The sequence below is a fragment of the Salvia miltiorrhiza genome, chromosome 5, assembly GCF_028751815.1.
Source record: "Salvia miltiorrhiza cultivar Shanhuang (shh) chromosome 5, IMPLAD_Smil_shh, whole genome shotgun sequence".
In the NCBI taxonomy this organism is placed as follows: Eukaryota; Viridiplantae; Streptophyta; class Magnoliopsida; order Lamiales; family Lamiaceae; genus Salvia; species Salvia miltiorrhiza.
Window position 1 is genome coordinate 7,393,865 of NC_080391.1, and position 17,835 is coordinate 7,411,699.

A 17,835-nucleotide genomic window follows, 5' to 3' on the forward strand; every position below is an offset into this window, starting at 1 on the left:
CAAATCCGGAGAAAAAACCACGACCCACTGAAAAATTACTATATGATAAATTTCTACAATCACACAGTATTTCTCACCCTCTCGACTCACAACCACTACACTCTTACAAGCCTTTGAAAACCTCTCACCCCTCTAAAACAAAGAGCAAGGAATTTCAAACTAGAAGTAATCACAAGACTAAAGGTAGTGATTGGTGCAATTGTATCAAAGACCTTGGAACTCCTTAAATAGCCTAAGGGTCTCCACCTACTTTGATAGCAAAACCAATGTGGGACAAAAATCCCCACTTTCATTTTTAACACAATTCCAACAGAAAGTCGATGCTTTATGTAGTCTGCTTTCTACTTTGACAAACCGGGCCCATTTCTCCATTTGCTCCGCCTCGGCCTCTTGAATTAATTTGGACAATTTATTCATTTATTCTGATATATATTTTACATGTATGTTAGATATAATATGTATTGCATTTATAACACAAATACTCCTGTGCAATCGGTTGCACCGTTCAACTGATTTCCAGAATAACACTACTTCATTCGAAAAATAATACTTGAACATTTTCGAATGACACTACTTCAACATACAAATAATGTTGAAGTAGTATCATTCAGAAAATCAGTTGTACGAGATAATATGTTTATTCTACCGTCCAATTAGTATGTAAAAGTACGCCTAAAAAATAAGTATGTAAAAATATGTCCGAAAAAGAGTATCTAAATAATGAGATATTTGTAACTTTAGTCAACTATAAGAATCACGTTTCTCGGTTGGTGGCTAAACTATAAGTGGTTATTTTATAAATATTTGCCAAATACTTATCTCCCTTAATTACCCTGAAAAATTGAAATATTGGTACAGTTAATTGAACTAAAAAAGAAAAGTAGTTTTCAAATGAAGAAGGGATTACGATGTTAATCTTTGTCAAGGGAGGACAGCAGAAGAATAGACGGCCAAATAAAAGAGGTCCGTCAATTGGAGAGCAAAAGAATTCCACATGTCCTAGTTAATCCAACACATGAGCATATGGCAAATCCTAGCCACCAAAACAGAGCCGTCTGAAAAATGAGAAACGCGGCGGAGCACCACCACATTTGGTGTCTCCTCTTCACATGTACCCTCTTCCCTCTGCTCACCACCTCAATCGATCTCATCACTCCCACCAAACCTCTCACACAAGATCAGACCTTGGTCTCCGCCGGCCAACAATTCGAGCTGGGCTTCTTCCGCGGCAAATCAAACAACTGGTACGTCGGAATCTGGTACAAGAACATCCAAGAAAGAGTCATCGTCTGGGTCGCAAACAGAGACTCACCTCTCACAAACTCATCAGGACTCCTCAAAATCACTTCCGACAACGCCCAACTAACTTTAGCAGATCACTCCGGAAGATCTGTGTGGTCGGCCAACCACTCCGGCAGCGCCGACAGCACCGTGGCGGAGCTGCTGGATAACGGCAACTTGGTGATCCGTGGGGAAGATGATGACGATTATCTATGGCAAAGCTTTGATTATCCAACGGACACGTTGCTCCCTGGCATGAAACTCGGGTGGGACTCCAAAACGGGGCTGAATCGATACATAACGTCGTGGAAAAGCGCGGACGATCCATCCACAGGCGACTACAGTTTCAAGCTGAACATCTACGGTTATCCGGAAATACATTTGACGAACAAACAGAAGATAGATTACCGAAGCGGGGCGTGGAACGGGCTGAGATTCAGTGGGGTCCCAGAAATGAAAGCGAGCAGCCCGCTTCTGTCGTTTATGTTCGTGAGGAGGTCGGATGAAGTTTCTTACTCTTTCAATCTGCTGAACCAGTCAATGTATTCGAGATTGATGCTCAAACACTCGGGGGTGTTGCAGCGCTTCATCTGGATTCCGTCCAGCAAAATCTGGAATCTATTCTGGTACGCTCCCAAAGATCAGTGCGACCACTACAGAGAATGTGGGGTTTACGGAATCTGTGACGCCAATGCTTCGCCGGTTTGCAAATGCATGAAAGCGTTCCAGCCCAAGAATCCACAGGAATGGAATCTGCGAGATGGAAGAGACGGTTGCGTACGCGTTACGGAATTGGACTGCGAAACCGACGGCTTTTTAACGATGAAGAGCGTCAAGTTGCCGGAGAGCGGGACGGCGTATGTGAACGCGCAGATGAACATGGATGAATGCCGGGAAATGTGCCGGAGAAACTGTTCGTGTCGGGGTTATTCGAGCGCAAATATCAGCGACGCCACCGGCTGCGTCATTTGGGCGGAGGATCTGTACGATATGAGGCAGTACACGCCGTCCGAAGGCGGAGGCCAGGATTTCTATTACCGGCTGCCGGCGGCGGAATTAGGTATGTGCATCTTCATTATTTACCTTTTTTTTTACTTATTTTGTTTTGAATATTAGAGTCTATTAATTCACTTGGTGGCGGTAATTCTTTGAAGTAATTCTTGAAAATACTTTAATGAATATCTTAATACTTTAGTAGGTGATGGTTGGTGGCCCAAGTACTTACATGGAATTCTCCTTCGTTTATTGGATCATGTGTTTTCACAATTATTTTGGCTATTATGTCGTGACAATGTGGACTAATCCTTTTTTCAATCAATTTATCCACTCTAATACATTATATTACTACGATAAATTGTATGATTATTACTCCCTCCATCTCACTCTAATAGACTCACTTCTTTTGGGCACCAAGAATAAAAAAAATTATTTTTTAGTAGTAAAGTAGTATGGTCCACACCAATTAAGCACAACTTTTTTACTCAAAAAGGAAAATGAGCCTATTGGAGTGAGACGGAGGAAGTATTATTTTATTAAAATATAGGAATTTATTTTATTCGAAAGCATTATTTCAAACAAATGATAGGATACAAAACTGGATGATGCTGATATTATTACAAATATATAATTAAGCCCGTCATAGGAGGAAGGTTGAAAAAATGTAGTATTTTTTTTTTTGCTTTGAAAGGCTATTAGGATCAAAGCTTACATTTATTTGTCGCCTTTCTTTAGCATCAGTTCATTTTCCCTTTATAATATGATTTCATGTGAAATTGGGTATTTTGTTTTACACTTTCTTAAGTATTTGGGTATAAAAGGATTCCTTTTATTACGTCATATACTTTGATTATTTTATTATTTGAGTTCAATGATGATAACAAATTGTGGTAATGTGAATTAGTATAGCGTGAGTGGCAGCACTTTGGATCGCCCCCAATTATAGCATTATACTTTGAATTTTTCCTACATTCATTATACTTTTTTTTAAATCATAACAAAATAATAAATGTCTATATATTTATTTAGAAGTGGCACCTTTGTAGCGTTCCCATCATCATGTGATGCACGTAAGAATTAGTTTGGCTCTCGATTAAGAAACAAGGCTTTGTGTTGGGCTACATTCCATTTCCATTTTCAAAGTAGCGTTCTCCACAGAATTTGGTAATTAAACTATACTCCACCCTATTGGAGTATTAATTAGAATTGCCCAATTCTCCTTTTTGGGTTGGCTCAAAACAAAAGTCCGGTAGTTCATTCCTTACAAGCATGACACGATCCGTCTAGGCTACACCACTGTGAGGAATGTTGCTTATGTTGTATTCACATTGCCCATGACGTCACCATCCTTAACCTTTTGGTGTTGTGATTTCATGTTTTATTTTATTTTAACCTTTCTATTTTTCATATAAATATTCAAAGTGTGTATCATATGTCATTTAGGTCAATCTGTTCATATTGTTAAATTACTTAGTTCGGAGTTATTTGAACTAATTCTTTTGTCGAACTAAAAACTTACTATCATAACCTTCTTTTTATCGATACATTTAGGTAAACTCATTGATTTTTTAGCTAAGTTCATATGTCTAGTCATTGTCACTTGACTCGTATATAATTTCTGTGGCAAATTGCCTTCTCTTCTTTACCCTATACGGACGTGATATATATGCTTTAATATACTAATAAGAAGATAATTAACAAGGGTTCACTCATTCAATTAGGGTTTATATTTATTTAAATTAATAATTAATTATTTGGGTTAATTAATTCAAAGGTAGGGTACATTTTTTTTAATTTCATTTTTTAGTTATAAATATTAATTAGAGTTCAGAATATAATAATATTTTTTATTTTTACAACAAATAATTATAAAATAGACAAATTAAGAGTGGTACACGGTGATACACACAAAATTGTGGGACAGAGGATCTCATCTGCTCTGTCCCACAATTTAGTGTGTACCACCGTGTACCACTCTTAATTTATTAATTATAATTTTTAATTAAATTTTTTTCAATTTTAATTTATTATGCTTTAATATAATAAGAAGATAATTAACAAGGGTTCACTCATTCAATTAAGGTTTATAATTAATTTTTTATATTTATTTGAATTAATAATTAATTATTTGAGTTAATTAATTCAAAATTAGGGCATATAATTTTCTTAAATTTCAATTTTTAGTTATAAATATTAATTAGAGTTCATAATATAATAATATTTTTTATTTTTACAATAAATAATTATAAAATAGATAAATTAATAGTAATACACAGTGATATACACTAAATTGTGGGAGAGAGTCGTAGTGGATCTCATCTGGTGCATTAAATCCAATACTTACTGCCTATTTTATGTAAATCCACGTGGATAGGTACATGAGTATTTCCTTGAATAGTCAATGTTAATGCTAAGCACCTACTACCTACCAATATAGGTAGGATATACTATCACTAATATTTATCTTAAAAGAAAAGATGCAACTTATCTTTTTTACCAACTCCTACATAAACAAATTAATTTGGACGCTAAAGTCAAATTAAAAATATGATTTTATAGAGCGCAAATAGTAGGATATAACCTATATTCTTGATTAATCACGCTAGAAAAAGAGGAGAATATATATCCTACGTATACATTACTATATATACCCACATCTCAAGTTAATGTTTTATGAATTAAAATGAATCTAAATTCTCCTGAAATCACGTACTAGTGAGACTTATCTTACATATGAATGCATAAAAGTGGTTGAGATTGTAGAGTTAAAGGCAGTAGGAATTCCAAAGGGCGACAAAAGGCCCACCATGTAAATGCTTTGGTTTTTTTGTAAGGTTCCGAACCCCCAAGGCCTAACCCGCCGACCTTATTGACAACTCTACTGCTTCATTCACGCAAGTCCTCTTCTAATTAAAACGACGTTACATGCTTCTATCTTCAAATATACTGTATGCGAATATATAACTACCAATTAAGGAGCCGAAATAAATAAAAGTAATGATGTGCAGGTAGGGTTAGGTCATAGGTAGGCTTTTTATTTTTATGACTGGAAAGGGATTGCGATGTATGAGTTGAAACTTTGAAAAGGGCGTTTCTCATTATGAATTTAATTTTTCTGAGAGGTCATTATGAATTTTATTAATGGAGGAGCATAACGCCAAATCGCCTTTGTTATTTTTTGAACTGCTAAGATTTTATGTTTAGCTTTAACTCTCACCTTCCCAATTTAATATCACTACTGCATACTAGAGTAATGACTTAGATTCCTGTTGAATTGACTTGAATCTAGGAGTCTTTTTCGATTTTCCCGTTACCTTCATCAGTTGAAGATCTCTTGAATCTTGTTTAATCTGGAGTATGTCTTCATATGACCTGTGGATTTTCGAGGTTTGAATAGATATTGCCAAACAAAACACAATTGGTTGTTCAAAAAACTTAATGAAAAAAGAAGATAAATTTAAATTGTTGACGTTGGGTTATTCATGATTAAATATGGTGTGATGCTAATGAAGTGGTGTGATTAGCTCACGTGTAAATTTGTTGTTTTGAGTAGCATCAGCAGCTGCAGTAGATGGAGGTGATTCTAACAAGACTAGACAAATCCTCATGATTGCTGGGATTGTTGTTGGAAGCGCCGCATTGCTTCTTGGATTCGCCATTTTCTTTATATGGAAGAAACGGAAATCAGAGAGTGTAAATATAGTAGAGCAGAGAGGTACTAATTAGGAAAAGTGTGTGTGTGTGTGATGATGCAGTTACATATTACATACTTAATTCTCCCAATCCAAAACTGCAAAACAGGTCCAAGGGAAAGAAGCCAAGAATATCTGTTGAATGCACCAACAATTCCAAGCAAACGAGAGCAGTCGGGTGAAACAGCGGGAGATGAAATTGAGCTACCTCTATACGACATCACTACTTTAGCAATTGCCACCAATAAGTTTTCCGATGAAAATAAGCTAGGTCAAGGTGGTTTTGGCATTGTCTACAAGGTGAATATATCTTATAAAATAAGCATTAATAGTGAGGCGAATATTGAAGATATTTAATTTGTGCATCAGGGAGTGTTGGCGGAAGGTCAGGAAATAGCTGTGAAGCGGCTGTCCAAGACTTCGGTTCAAGGAGTAGATGAGTTCAAGAATGAGGTTAAGCTGATAGTTAGACTTCAGCACAGAAATCTTGTTCGTCTACTCGGATGCTGCGTGGAGATGGAGGAGAAGATGTTGGTGTATGAGTACATGGAAAATAAGAGCCTCGATTCTATTCTCTTCAGTATGTCCTCTTCTCTTCTCTTCTCTTCTCTTCTCGAAATATGCATTTTTGGCACTAATCAGTTTTGTTTGTGGCAGAGAAAAACAAAAGCTCAATGCTGGACTGGCAAATGCGTTTCAAGATCATATGTGGGATTGCACGAGGCCTCCTCTATCTACACCAAGATTCAAGATTCAGAATCATCCACAGGGATCTCAAGGCGAGCAACATCCTTCTGGATAAAGATATGGTCCCAAAGATATCGGATTTCGGCATGGCAAGAATCTTCGGGGGAGATCAAACTGAAGCCAACACCAAAAAAGTTGTCGGAACATAGTAAGCTGCTGCTGCTAAATATTAATAGATCAATCTCAAGAGAGTTTTGAGTGAATCAAACATGTTTGCAATTGCAGCGGGTACATGTCCCCAGAATATGCGATGGACGGCCTCTTCTCCATAAAATCAGATGTTTTCAGCTTCGGAGTTCTGGTTCTGGAGATAGTGAGCGGGACGAAGAACAGAGGATTTTATCAAACAAACAACCAGCTGAATCTTCTTGCCTACGTAAGTAGAAAACAAAGGAATATAATATGTACATAAATGAAAATGAGATGGTGATGCATGGGAAATGGAATTGTACAGGCGTGGAAATTGTACAGGGAAGAGAGGGCGCTAGAGCTGTTGGACTCAGCGGCGGGCCAAGAATATGCAGCGGGTGAAGTAATGAGATGCATACAAGTGGGGCTATTATGCGTGCAGGAGCTGGCCGAAGACAGGCCCAACATGTCCAACGTTGTGCTCATGTTAAGCAGCGATTTCGTGTCGATGCAACAGCCTAAGCATCCAGGATACTGCCTCGGAAGGCGCACTACTGAAACCGATTCATCTTCACCTAGAAACGACGACGAATCATGCACCGTTAACCAAGTTACCGTAACCATGCTTGATGGTCGATAGCCATTCCTCCTCATCCTCATTCTATTTAACCTACACCTCAACATCAACATCAACAACAACATATTTTCTCTGTCAATAACTTGTTTTTGAGTCTTCTTCATACAAGTAGGAATAGTTTTGCCATGATTTCTAAATTGAATGTAACATCTGTATTTATCGTTCCTTATTTTTCCATTGGGGCTGAAATCTACTCAATGTTTTTCTTGTTTTCTAGTTTTAGGCCATCATTCAAAAAGAATCATACTTCATCATTTTGGGAGAACAGTATATTGATTTTTTTTTTCCTATTTTTGGACTATTACCGCTGCATCCATATTATGGTGTGCTCATATGTGATAATATTTTCAGTAAAGTCATACTGAGTGTGAGGATCTCGAATATTTCAGCAGGCAGGGCCGCAGGGCGGCGAAATAATCGCTGAAGACCTTCATTGAATTGCATTTCTTTTTTCTCTCATTCCAGAGAAAAAACAAATTCCCAAAATATAACTTATACCAGATAAGGGCCCAGTCTGGCCCGATTACTTATAGCCCAAAGTATAAATTTTAAGCAATTATAAATTGTGTTTCTTTAGTTATAAGTCTTGGGCATTAATCTCCTACCATTAATGATGTAAACTTAACTAGTGGTTGATAGTAATATTTTTTAGCTAGATATTTCCTCAATTTAATTTCTATTAGTTATTTTTCTTCATTTTTTGGATAAATAATATTTAAAAAATTGATGACGATATACTTAATAAAATTTGAGATCTCCAACCTCATCCATTAACCCTTCTATGACCTACTTTCGTTATTATATGATTATACTTCAGTTACAATTAGTGTAGATTATTTCTATTAATTTCCTTTGAAAAAAAGTTTAGATTATTGCTATTTTTAATCCCCCCCCCCCCCCCCCATTTAAAATTATCAATCATGTAGAATTGACTTTGCACATCACTGCCGAAAATCTATTTTTAAGACATGAGTTTCAATTTGGTCGGATTCTACATCCGTCCATAATAACTTTGGCAAAAATTAATTTAGTTATTGAAAAAGATTTAAAAAAATTCATCAATTTTCATGTCCAAAATAATACTCCCTTCGTCACAATTAAAATGTATTTTTTGGTACGAGTATTGCGTCCAAAATGAGTAGTTTATATAAACTTGAAAGAGAAAATAGCTTTTTAATGGTACTTTTGTTAAATTAAGTAAGAGATAATATAGATAGTAGTTTTTCGTGATATATTGTGTAATTTATGAGTTACGTTGATGTGGTTTTGTTATGGGTTAGATGTCCTAAAATGAAATGAGACCTGTTAAATGAGACGATCCAAATTGAAAAGCATGACGTTTTTGAAATTGGACGAAGGAAATGGATGTTTGAGAAGATGTTATTTGTACATTAATTAAGTTTGACGGTACAAAAGTCTCCATAGTTGGCTGGCAACTGTCTCAGCACGCAAGAACATTTCAAACTACTAGTGATATTTTTCTTGTGCTATTTATTCTTTCAACGGTATAATATACAATTTAAAGATGAAAGTCCAACCTTCCCCTTCTTATCCAAACACTGCGGCGCGAGCGACGGCAGTTGCCCGCCAATAATTGTAAAGTGGATACAATGAAATATGATACTCTGTTTCATACCGTCTCCTTCCTTATTCTCTTGTTCAAATCCTCCATCGCGGTTGATTCCATAGCTCCGAATGAAACCTTCCTAGATAACAACACAACTCTTGTTTCCCCCAACGGAAACTTCGAGCTGGGATTCTTCAGCCCACAGAATTCCATCAACCGATACGTCGGAATATGGTTCAAGAAAGTCCCGATTCAAACCGTGGTTTGGGTCGCCAACAAGAACCGCCCCATCGCGGATTCATCGGGCTCACTCTCTGTCACATCATCCGGAAACATCCTCATCTCCAGCAACCAGTCATCCCTTTGGTCCGCAAATTCCACGTCGAGCAACCCGGTTTTGAGACTTTTGGACAATGGAAACCTGGTACTTGACGACGGCAGCGGCAGGAATTATTCATGGCAGAGTTTCGATGATCCTTCTAACACACTGATTCCCGGCATGAGACTTGGGTGGGATTTGAGGAGCGGTGAAGAACGGTATCTGACGTCGTGGAAAAGCGCGGGGGATCCTTCTCCGGGGGAATATACGTACAGGACGAATCCAAAGGGACTACCTTCACTAGTTCTCCGGCGAGGATCGAACATCACATACAGAAGCGGGCCTTGGGATGGCGTTCGTTTCGGCGGCTCTCCTGCTCTGCACGGAAATACGGTTTTCAACCCATATTTCGTATTCAATGCTACCGACGTATATTACTCATTCGAAAACACTGACGACTCCGTTGTATCGAGATTTGTGGTGACAGAATCGGGGATTCTGACGTACTTCCGGTGGAGCGAGACGGGCAACCAGTGGATCGACATCGCCAACTTGCAAGCCGACACCTGTGATAATTATGCGGAATGCGGTAGCTTCGGCGTCTGCGAATTTGGTAGAGAGCCGATATGCGCTTGCTTGACGGGGTTCGCGCCTCGGCTTGCGGAGGATTGGGCGCGGTTTGATTGGAGGGGCGGATGCAGTCGGATCGCTCCTTTGAACTGTAGCACGGCTGCAGGATTCAGGAGGTTTTCGAGAGTGAAGGTGCCGGATACGTCTACTAGTTTCGTGGATAAGAATGCGAGAAATGAGGAGGAATGCGAGGCGGCATGTTTGAGGAATTGTACGTGTGTGGCTTATGCTCGGACAGATGCCACGGGATGTGTTGTTTGGTCGGGGGAGTTGATAGATATCAGATTGTATGATGAGGGTGGACAGGAACTGTTTGTCAAGATGCCTCTCTCTCAATTAGGTACTATAATTCTTCAAAATTTGCGTGTAGCTATATCATATTAATTGTGCTTCTCGTGTTATTAAAATTAAGGCTCCAGAAAATCCAAGAGAGCAGCAGCTGTGATCGCATCAGTAACGGTGGTTGCATTCCTAGTGCTGTTGGCCCTCATCATCTGGCTGCTTATCCGTAAGCGGCTCGCCAAGAAGAAAGCAGGTTAGCATTTTAGATTTCGAAAATTATACATGTGTCTACTTCATCTCTTCACGATCAATCTTGACAAAATCAATCTTCACAGTTGCCGCTAAACGACTTTTTCCCATCTTTGATCGCCGTGTTGACTCATTAATTAGGAGTAATATTTTTTTTCTTTTATTGGCGGTTGGGGGTGCATTAATTTTTAACGCATAACGAACATAACTGTCAATGTACGTATCCTTGCAAATGACGTATATATTCTGAATCAGGAAAATTCAAATCTCGTGGCAAGTATCAGTTTTACATGACGGATAAAAGTAAACCCATCATTCAGATTTAATTTAGACAATTTTATAGCGTTGGCAGATTTCAGATTGTGGATGTAAATTATTGGTTTTCTTTACTACAGTGCCAGAGGGAATAAATAATAATTCTATTTAATTCCGCACATTTATGGTAAGGCATCGTAATAACTTGATTGATTCCAGCTATGGCAGAGCAGCAACATGATTATCCGAAGCAAGATGAGAATGCAAGCATGGGAGATGAGGATGTGGCTTTACCTCTGATCGACTTTCTTACAATATCAACTGCCACAAATGAATTCTCGTTTGCAAATAAGATTGGGGAAGGTGGTTTTGGCCCTGTTTACAAGGTATAGTAGATCCTAGCTATAGCATTTTAGCCTTTTCACACTAAAATAATGGACTCCTATTTTTAATGTTACAAAACAAAGGGAGTGCTACCAAATGGCAAAGAGATAGCAGTTAAGAGACTATCTCGAGATTCTGGACAAGGCCTCCATGAATTCAAGAACGAAGTGATCTTGATTGCTAAACTGCAGCACCGGAATCTGGTTAGGCTTGTGGGATGCTGCATTCATCGAGAGGAGAGAATGCTGGTCTACGAGTACATGCCCAACAAGAGTTTGGACCTCTTCATCTTCGGTCAGTCTCTTTTTTGCTTCTCTCATTACAACTCATGATCACCAATCCTCAAACTCCACTCTTAATCTTCCTAGATCAAACAAAGCTTACATCTCTAGAGTGGAATATCCGCTATGACATTATAGTAGGCATTGCCCGCGGACTTTTGTACCTCCATCGCGATTCAAGATTGAGAATAATTCACAGGGATCTTAAAGCAAGTAATATTCTCCTTGATAGTGAAATGAATCCCAAAATATCAGACTTTGGTCTGGCAAGAATGTTCGGGGCCGATCAGTATCAAGAAACTACAAAGAGAGTGATGGGTACCTAGTAAGCAAACTTGTTTTCCTCTTTACTCTTCAATTGTCCTCGCTAGCTAGGCTACCTCATAATCACTCTGCTGTTTCATAATCATGTTCATGTAGCGGATACATGGCCCCAGAATACGCAGTAGACGGCTTCTTCTCAGTCAAGTCCGACGTTTTCAGCTTCGGAGTGTTGGTGTTGGAGATAATAAGCGGCAGCAAGAACAGAGGATTCTATCATCCCGATCACGACCTCAATCTTTTAGGACATGTTAGTTGCAAAACATTGACTCCTTCATGTTCTGTTTGGCCTTATCATACAAATCACATTTTTTTCTTTTCAATTCAGGCATGGAAATTATGGACAGAAGGAAATCCTAGGGAGTTTGTAGATGCATCGATTCGAAACAGAGAATCTGCGGCAGTGTTGCGATGTATCCAAGTAGGGCTGTTGTGCGTGCAACAACGCCCCGAAGACAGGCCTACCATGTCCAACGTTGTTGTAATGTTGGACAGTGAGCATTCGGTTTTGGATCAACCTAAACAACCAGGTTTCTACACACAACGAATGTTCGACACTGATTCCTCCTCCACCGGGAACATACCTAACACTTCCAGCGAAATTACCGTCACATTGCTCCATGGTCGATAGACTTTTTTTTTTTATGCATATAATAGATAGACTCAATGTATCAAAATATTCATTATTATCATATAGTAAAAACAAAAAAATATCTACGAAGATAAAAAATTTAAAAATTAATCATTTTTTGTAAAAAAAGAATAAAACTAAATTTACTCCACCACAACACACAATGGCGGATGTGGTGTAGGGCAGGTTGGCAACGAGACGTCGTCGCCGTTCTCTTCAATGGTGTTGTACTTAAAAAGAAAGGGCGTCGCTTTGGGTAGTTGTTGACAGAAGCGCCTAGAGTTGAAGGGAAGGAGAGCTACAAGAATCACGTTAAGCAATCTGCTATGGAGGGATTGGAATTCTCAGCTCGTGTGCAACTGCCAGTCCAGTCATCACGCCGCAATAACATACATGGAACCAGCGGAAGTTCTTTCGATGAGAGCAGACAAAGAAGTTTCACTGATTCATTCTATTTCTGCTTTTTTCAACCATGAACGTTGGAGCAGTCTTATTCCAGTGTAAATTGAAAACGAAATCAACTAGTCTTAAATTGAAAAAAAGTAGATTTTCCAAAATGATGCTGAGTATTTGGAGATTTGAAAAGTTTTATAATTGCGTAGAAATTGAAGTAAGCCAGTCTTATTAATGTTCTTCAATTCACAATCAATTCAATGAATTTACAACTGAATCGCTAGTGTTGGTTGTGAATTTAAGTTTTAAATCTTGAATTCATAATCACTGTCGCTAGCAATAGTGTTGGTTGTTAATTCAAATTTTAAAAGGGTTAATTGCGTGTAATATCACGAACTTTGCTTAAAATTCATTTTTCCCACGAACTTTAAAAAATCCACAAATTATCAAATACTTTCAAAACTGTTCAAACTCCCCATATCAATTTTTATGATAATTACAAACCTACCTTACATTCATATAAAATTATAAAAAGACCTTCACATCTGTTCAATATTTGTACAAAATAATAAAAGAACTCCAACATGATATTATTCAGACAAAATTACTCTTATGAGTTTTATATAATTATAAAGCTATAATAAAATCATAAAATAAGGTCCAACATATTTCTGTATCACTTCAATATTAATTTTAGGATGTGTTTTTGATAAAACTCAATACTCGTAATAATGTCATGAATATTCTTTCTTATCTTTCATGGTATAGAGCCTCTCTATAATAGCTTCAATATTACAATAACATTTATCAGTATATTCTGAGAGAGAACTCATAATTGGCAAAAAAAAAATAGAACCTAATTCTGTGTAAACACCGAAAAATAAAAAATAAAGAATATAGTACTAGAAAGAACTCATAATATACACATGTGATGAGGACTGAAATATGCACCAGCGCTGTGCTAAACATAACGGGAATATTTCTAGTTATGATTATTATTATTGTTGTTATTGTGGTTATTTCTGATATTTGATACAGGATTGCCCTGACTCTCGGCTTGGCTCAGCTCGGCTCCGCTTTCCAGCTCTGATGGCTTAATTTCAAGATGTAGATTAGAATAACGGGGCTTGGGCTTGATTCATTGGGCTAATGGGCTTTAGGGGGCCCAAGGGCCTTAAGTTTATGTTCATACTTATAAATAGGGCTATTGATGCATAGATTAGGGAGGATAGTCATTATTTTCTCTTAACCTACAAGTTGTAAAGTGTAAAATGCTCTCTCGATTATAGTGGAAAACCCCCAAAACCCCGTGGACGTAGGTCTTCTCGACCGAACCACGTAAATCCGGTGTCGTTTCACTGCTTTTATTTACCGTTTTATTTCTCGTTTCACCAACATGTAAAAATTGTTATATTATTTCATGTTAAAAATTAGGATAGAAACTATACTTTTTATTAATATATGTGAAATAACAAAAATACACCTATAAATTTTAAAAATTTTCAGGGGTGTCCAGTGACCCCACTTCCCCCCTCTGGCTCTGCCAATGCCTGTATGCATTACATTTCGGATAATTGTCCGGATCTATAATTTTCTTTGAAGTCTCTTCCCACGTAGGATTCATTATTAAATAAATTAAATATAATATAATATAATAAAAATCCACTATGATACGATTTTAGGTGAGAGTGTGAGAGAGTGTGATGTGTATGTTTTATATTTATAAAAGAACAAATTCATTAGAGGGTATTTTGATATATAAGTTCAAAAGGTGAGGTTATATTGTGTAATTTATTTTGTGAAGTAGTCAATTCTGAATATTCTAGATTTAATGGGTCAGTTTTGAATAATTAAGAATTAAATCATGGCCAATTTGAACAAATATAAAAGTATATACTTGATATAATTTGAATTTTTTGAAGTTCATGGGGAAAATGGATCTTGAGCAAAGTTCGTGATATTACATGCAATTAACCTATTTTAAAACTCGAGTTTAAAACTGAATAGCTAATGTTGATTGTGAATTCGAATTTTAAAGCTTGAATTCATAACTAAAATTATTATTGGTTGTGAATTGTAGCTCAAATTCACAATTAAAAAGAATTGGTGAATAATTTTTAAGTTTGTTACGTAAGAATAAATTATATTTGTGATTAATTTTTAAATAATTTTTTTATTATTTTAATTTAGATATTTTTAAAGTCTATGTAATTTCTCTATAGGATAACGTGCAGTTCGTTGAAAAGGAAAAGAAAATATTACGATAAGAAACAAAATATTTCTTCAATTGGTCACTCACTAATCAATCTAGCAACCTTTTCTTTTTTCTTTTTTTCCTCAATTCTTTCCTTTTTGCAGTTTCTTGACAGGTGTTACGTTGATTATTCAAGAATTATGGGCCGAACGGATAATGACCACAAAAAATCAATAAAGAAATTGCGATAGACAATTTGATTGGACTATATAAAAAGGGGGAAAACCTGAATTTTCAGATTCTTGATGGATTAGGTTCATCGCCCATCATTTTCAAGAATTATTTATAACACTTGTTTGCTTGAGGTTGATCCAGGTCAGCAGTTGGGGCTGAGCAGGACTAAGAGGGTGTTTGGCTGAGCTAATAAGTTCCTCCAAAGTGTTTTGCAAAATAAGCTTCTAAATAGCTTATAAACTTAAAAATTAAGCTCCAAAAAATAAGTTTCTCTACCCCAACTTATTTTTTTATAATCTTATATGCAATAATCATTTTACAAATATTTTTCAACTATAATTTATTATTTTCATTATATACCATTCAAGTTCATTTTTCTTCGATTTTCTCTTTCTAACAAAAAATTATCTCTTTAGCTTATAAGCTCAATTATCCAAACACTTTGACAACTTATAAGCTCTTAAAAATTACATCTTATAAGCTCTTGAAACATCTTATAAGCTCAAAGCTTAAAGCTCTTTAAAATAAGCTTAGCCAAACACCCTCTAAGTCTGTTTAAATTGTACTCTCTCTCTATTTCATTGTAATAGACTCACTTCTTTTGCTTGTGTCGATCATTGGGGCTGAGCGCGACTAAGTCTGTTTAAATACGGATATATTAAGAAACTTACTTTTTAAAAGAAAAGTTGTGTGATTCACACTAATTAAATACATTTTTTTACTCAAAATAAAAAACGAGCTTATTCCAATGTGCGGAAATATCTCATCATTTCCCCTCCACCAATACCATTTCCCGTTTATTATCTCCATTTTTATATATACAGAGAGAGTATTTAATAAAAAGGCTATTTTTCATTAGAATAGAAAATGATATAAATAAGTTAACATAAATTTATAAATATTTTTTTTATAATACACGAATAATCATTTAAATTTAAATTCGGGCGACAGTTTCACTAATTAATTTAATTACATTATTCGTGCATTACAAGCATCTTATTCATGAATTGATTATTATTCACATTTTTCGCGAAAAATAATATTCTCACTAGATCTCAAGATATATATATATATATATATATATATATATATATATATAGAGAGAGAGAGAGAGAGAGAGAGAGAGAGAGAGATTCAACAAAGAATGCTAAATATTTAGATAATAGAGAATGCGTGAAAAAAAAACGAACAGATCTATAATTTTGATGAACAAATCAATATACCGTATAAACAACATTTTGGTCTGGGTTTGAATCCTTAAGGGAGCGAAATTTTCACTATATTTACTAAATACGCATGTTCATTAGTTATGTTGATATGTTCGTAAAATGTATAGATTTATTTATTCTCTCGAAAAAGATATATATATATATATAGGGTGTGGTTATAATGAGAACCACACTTATCGTGAGAACATAAGAACCATTAAAATCAATGCATCTGCTACATAAATTAATGCATTCGCTATTAAATTTAATGCATCCGAAAATAATAAAATTTTTGCTCCCTTCAGGATTCGAACCCAGGATCTGCATTCATCCACCAAGATTATGCATCAACCGTAGATCTTGATGATCGAATGGCTTAAAATGGTTCTCCGTTCTAATTTTATTTAGTGGTTCTTATTTGAACCTCTCCCTATATATATATATATATATATATATATATATATATATATATATATATATATATATAGGGTGTGATTCCATGGCAACCACTTACTTAGATGGAGAATAAAGACCATATCATGATCATTGGATCAATCTGAATCAAGGGTCAATATAATTCCATGATATTAATTTTCGTGTAATTAAATATTGTTAAATTGCTTATATTTGGCCGCTGAAGGACAAATAAGTAATACTCCATTTCAACGAATTTGGTATGTTCAACAAATCCCGTGAATTTCGCATTTTCTATTCTGGTGGAATTCAATCCGATATAATGGATCAATATTGTAGGTTTCATTAGTATGTTCATTTGTATGTTCATTTTCTATTTCAACGAACATATCAATGAACATTAGTATGTTCATTTGTTTTTATATGAACATATCGACGAACATTAGTATGTTCATTTATTTTTTATACGAACATACCATCTCCCTCTCACATACCCACATTCAGATTTCTCTCCCTCTCGAACTCAGTCACCACGGCCTTCCTCTCTTCCCAGGGACCTGATCTATTTCAACGAACATATTAATGAACATTAATATGTTTATTTATTTTTATACGAACATTAGTATGTTCATTTGTTTTTATACGAACATATCGACGAACATTAGTATGTTCATTTGTTTTTTATACGAACATATCTAATTTTCTATAATAAAGTAGATTTGATTACATGTAATTAAGGTAACCTACGGTTACACAAATGAGTAAAATACCAAAGTATCCTTAGCATATAAAATACTGCCAGTAATAGGATTGATTTACTACCGTCAGATTTCATCAAATCAACGAACGAGATCATGTCTCCTTTCTCTACCTATCTTTGTGTTTCCATAGAACTTCCCCCTATATATATATATATATATATATAGGAAGAGGTTCTAATAAAAACCTCTGTTAAAATGAGAACTAGGAACCTAATCTTGACCTTTTAAAT

At 35.9% G+C, this 17,835-nt stretch overlaps 2 protein-coding genes across 2 annotated transcripts; both read left to right on the forward strand.

The window, feature by feature from the left end:
- Positions 1-776: 776 nt before the first annotated feature.
- On the forward strand, positions 777-7,796 carry LOC130985626 (receptor-like serine/threonine-protein kinase SD1-8). The gene is made up of 7 exons (XM_057908697.1): positions 777-2,341; positions 5,831-5,992; positions 6,079-6,269; positions 6,339-6,549; positions 6,627-6,864; positions 6,942-7,092; positions 7,171-7,796. The coding sequence occupies exons 1-7, from the start codon at positions 1,063-1,065 to the stop codon at positions 7,483-7,485; spliced, it is 2,547 nt and encodes an 848-aa protein (XP_057764680.1). The 5' UTR covers positions 777-1,062; the 3' UTR covers positions 7,486-7,796.
- Positions 7,797-8,980: 1,184 nt separating this feature from the next.
- LOC130985631 (G-type lectin S-receptor-like serine/threonine-protein kinase At4g27290) lies at positions 8,981-12,512 on the forward strand. Its single transcript, XM_057908702.1, has 7 exons — positions 8,981-10,338; positions 10,411-10,533; positions 11,004-11,170; positions 11,252-11,462; positions 11,537-11,774; positions 11,870-12,020; positions 12,099-12,512. The coding sequence occupies exons 1-7, from the start codon at positions 9,093-9,095 to the stop codon at positions 12,399-12,401; spliced, it is 2,439 nt and encodes an 812-aa protein (XP_057764685.1). The 5' UTR covers positions 8,981-9,092; the 3' UTR covers positions 12,402-12,512.
- The last annotated feature ends 5,323 nt before the right edge of the window (positions 12,513-17,835 follow it).

Excerpts from the sequence above, each read along its gene's own strand:
- LOC130985626 (XM_057908697.1), top strand. The coding sequence starts at position 1,063 with ATGAGAAACGCGGCGGAGCACCACCACATTTGGTGTCTCCTCTTCACA. Across the intron at positions 6,270-6,338 it reads GTTTTGGCATTGTCTACAAG|GGAGTGTTGGCGGAAGGTCA; the intron begins GTGAATATATCT and ends TTTGTGCATCAG. Across the intron at positions 6,550-6,626 it reads CCTCGATTCTATTCTCTTCA|AGAAAAACAAAAGCTCAATG; the intron begins GTATGTCCTCTT and ends TGTTTGTGGCAG.
- LOC130985631 (XM_057908702.1), top strand. The coding sequence starts at position 9,093 with ATGAAATATGATACTCTGTTTCATACCGTCTCCTTCCTTATTCTCTTG. Across the intron at positions 11,171-11,251 it reads GTTTTGGCCCTGTTTACAAG|GGAGTGCTACCAAATGGCAA; the intron begins GTATAGTAGATC and ends TACAAAACAAAG. Across the intron at positions 12,021-12,098 it reads ACCTCAATCTTTTAGGACAT|GCATGGAAATTATGGACAGA; the intron begins GTTAGTTGCAAA and ends TTTTCAATTCAG.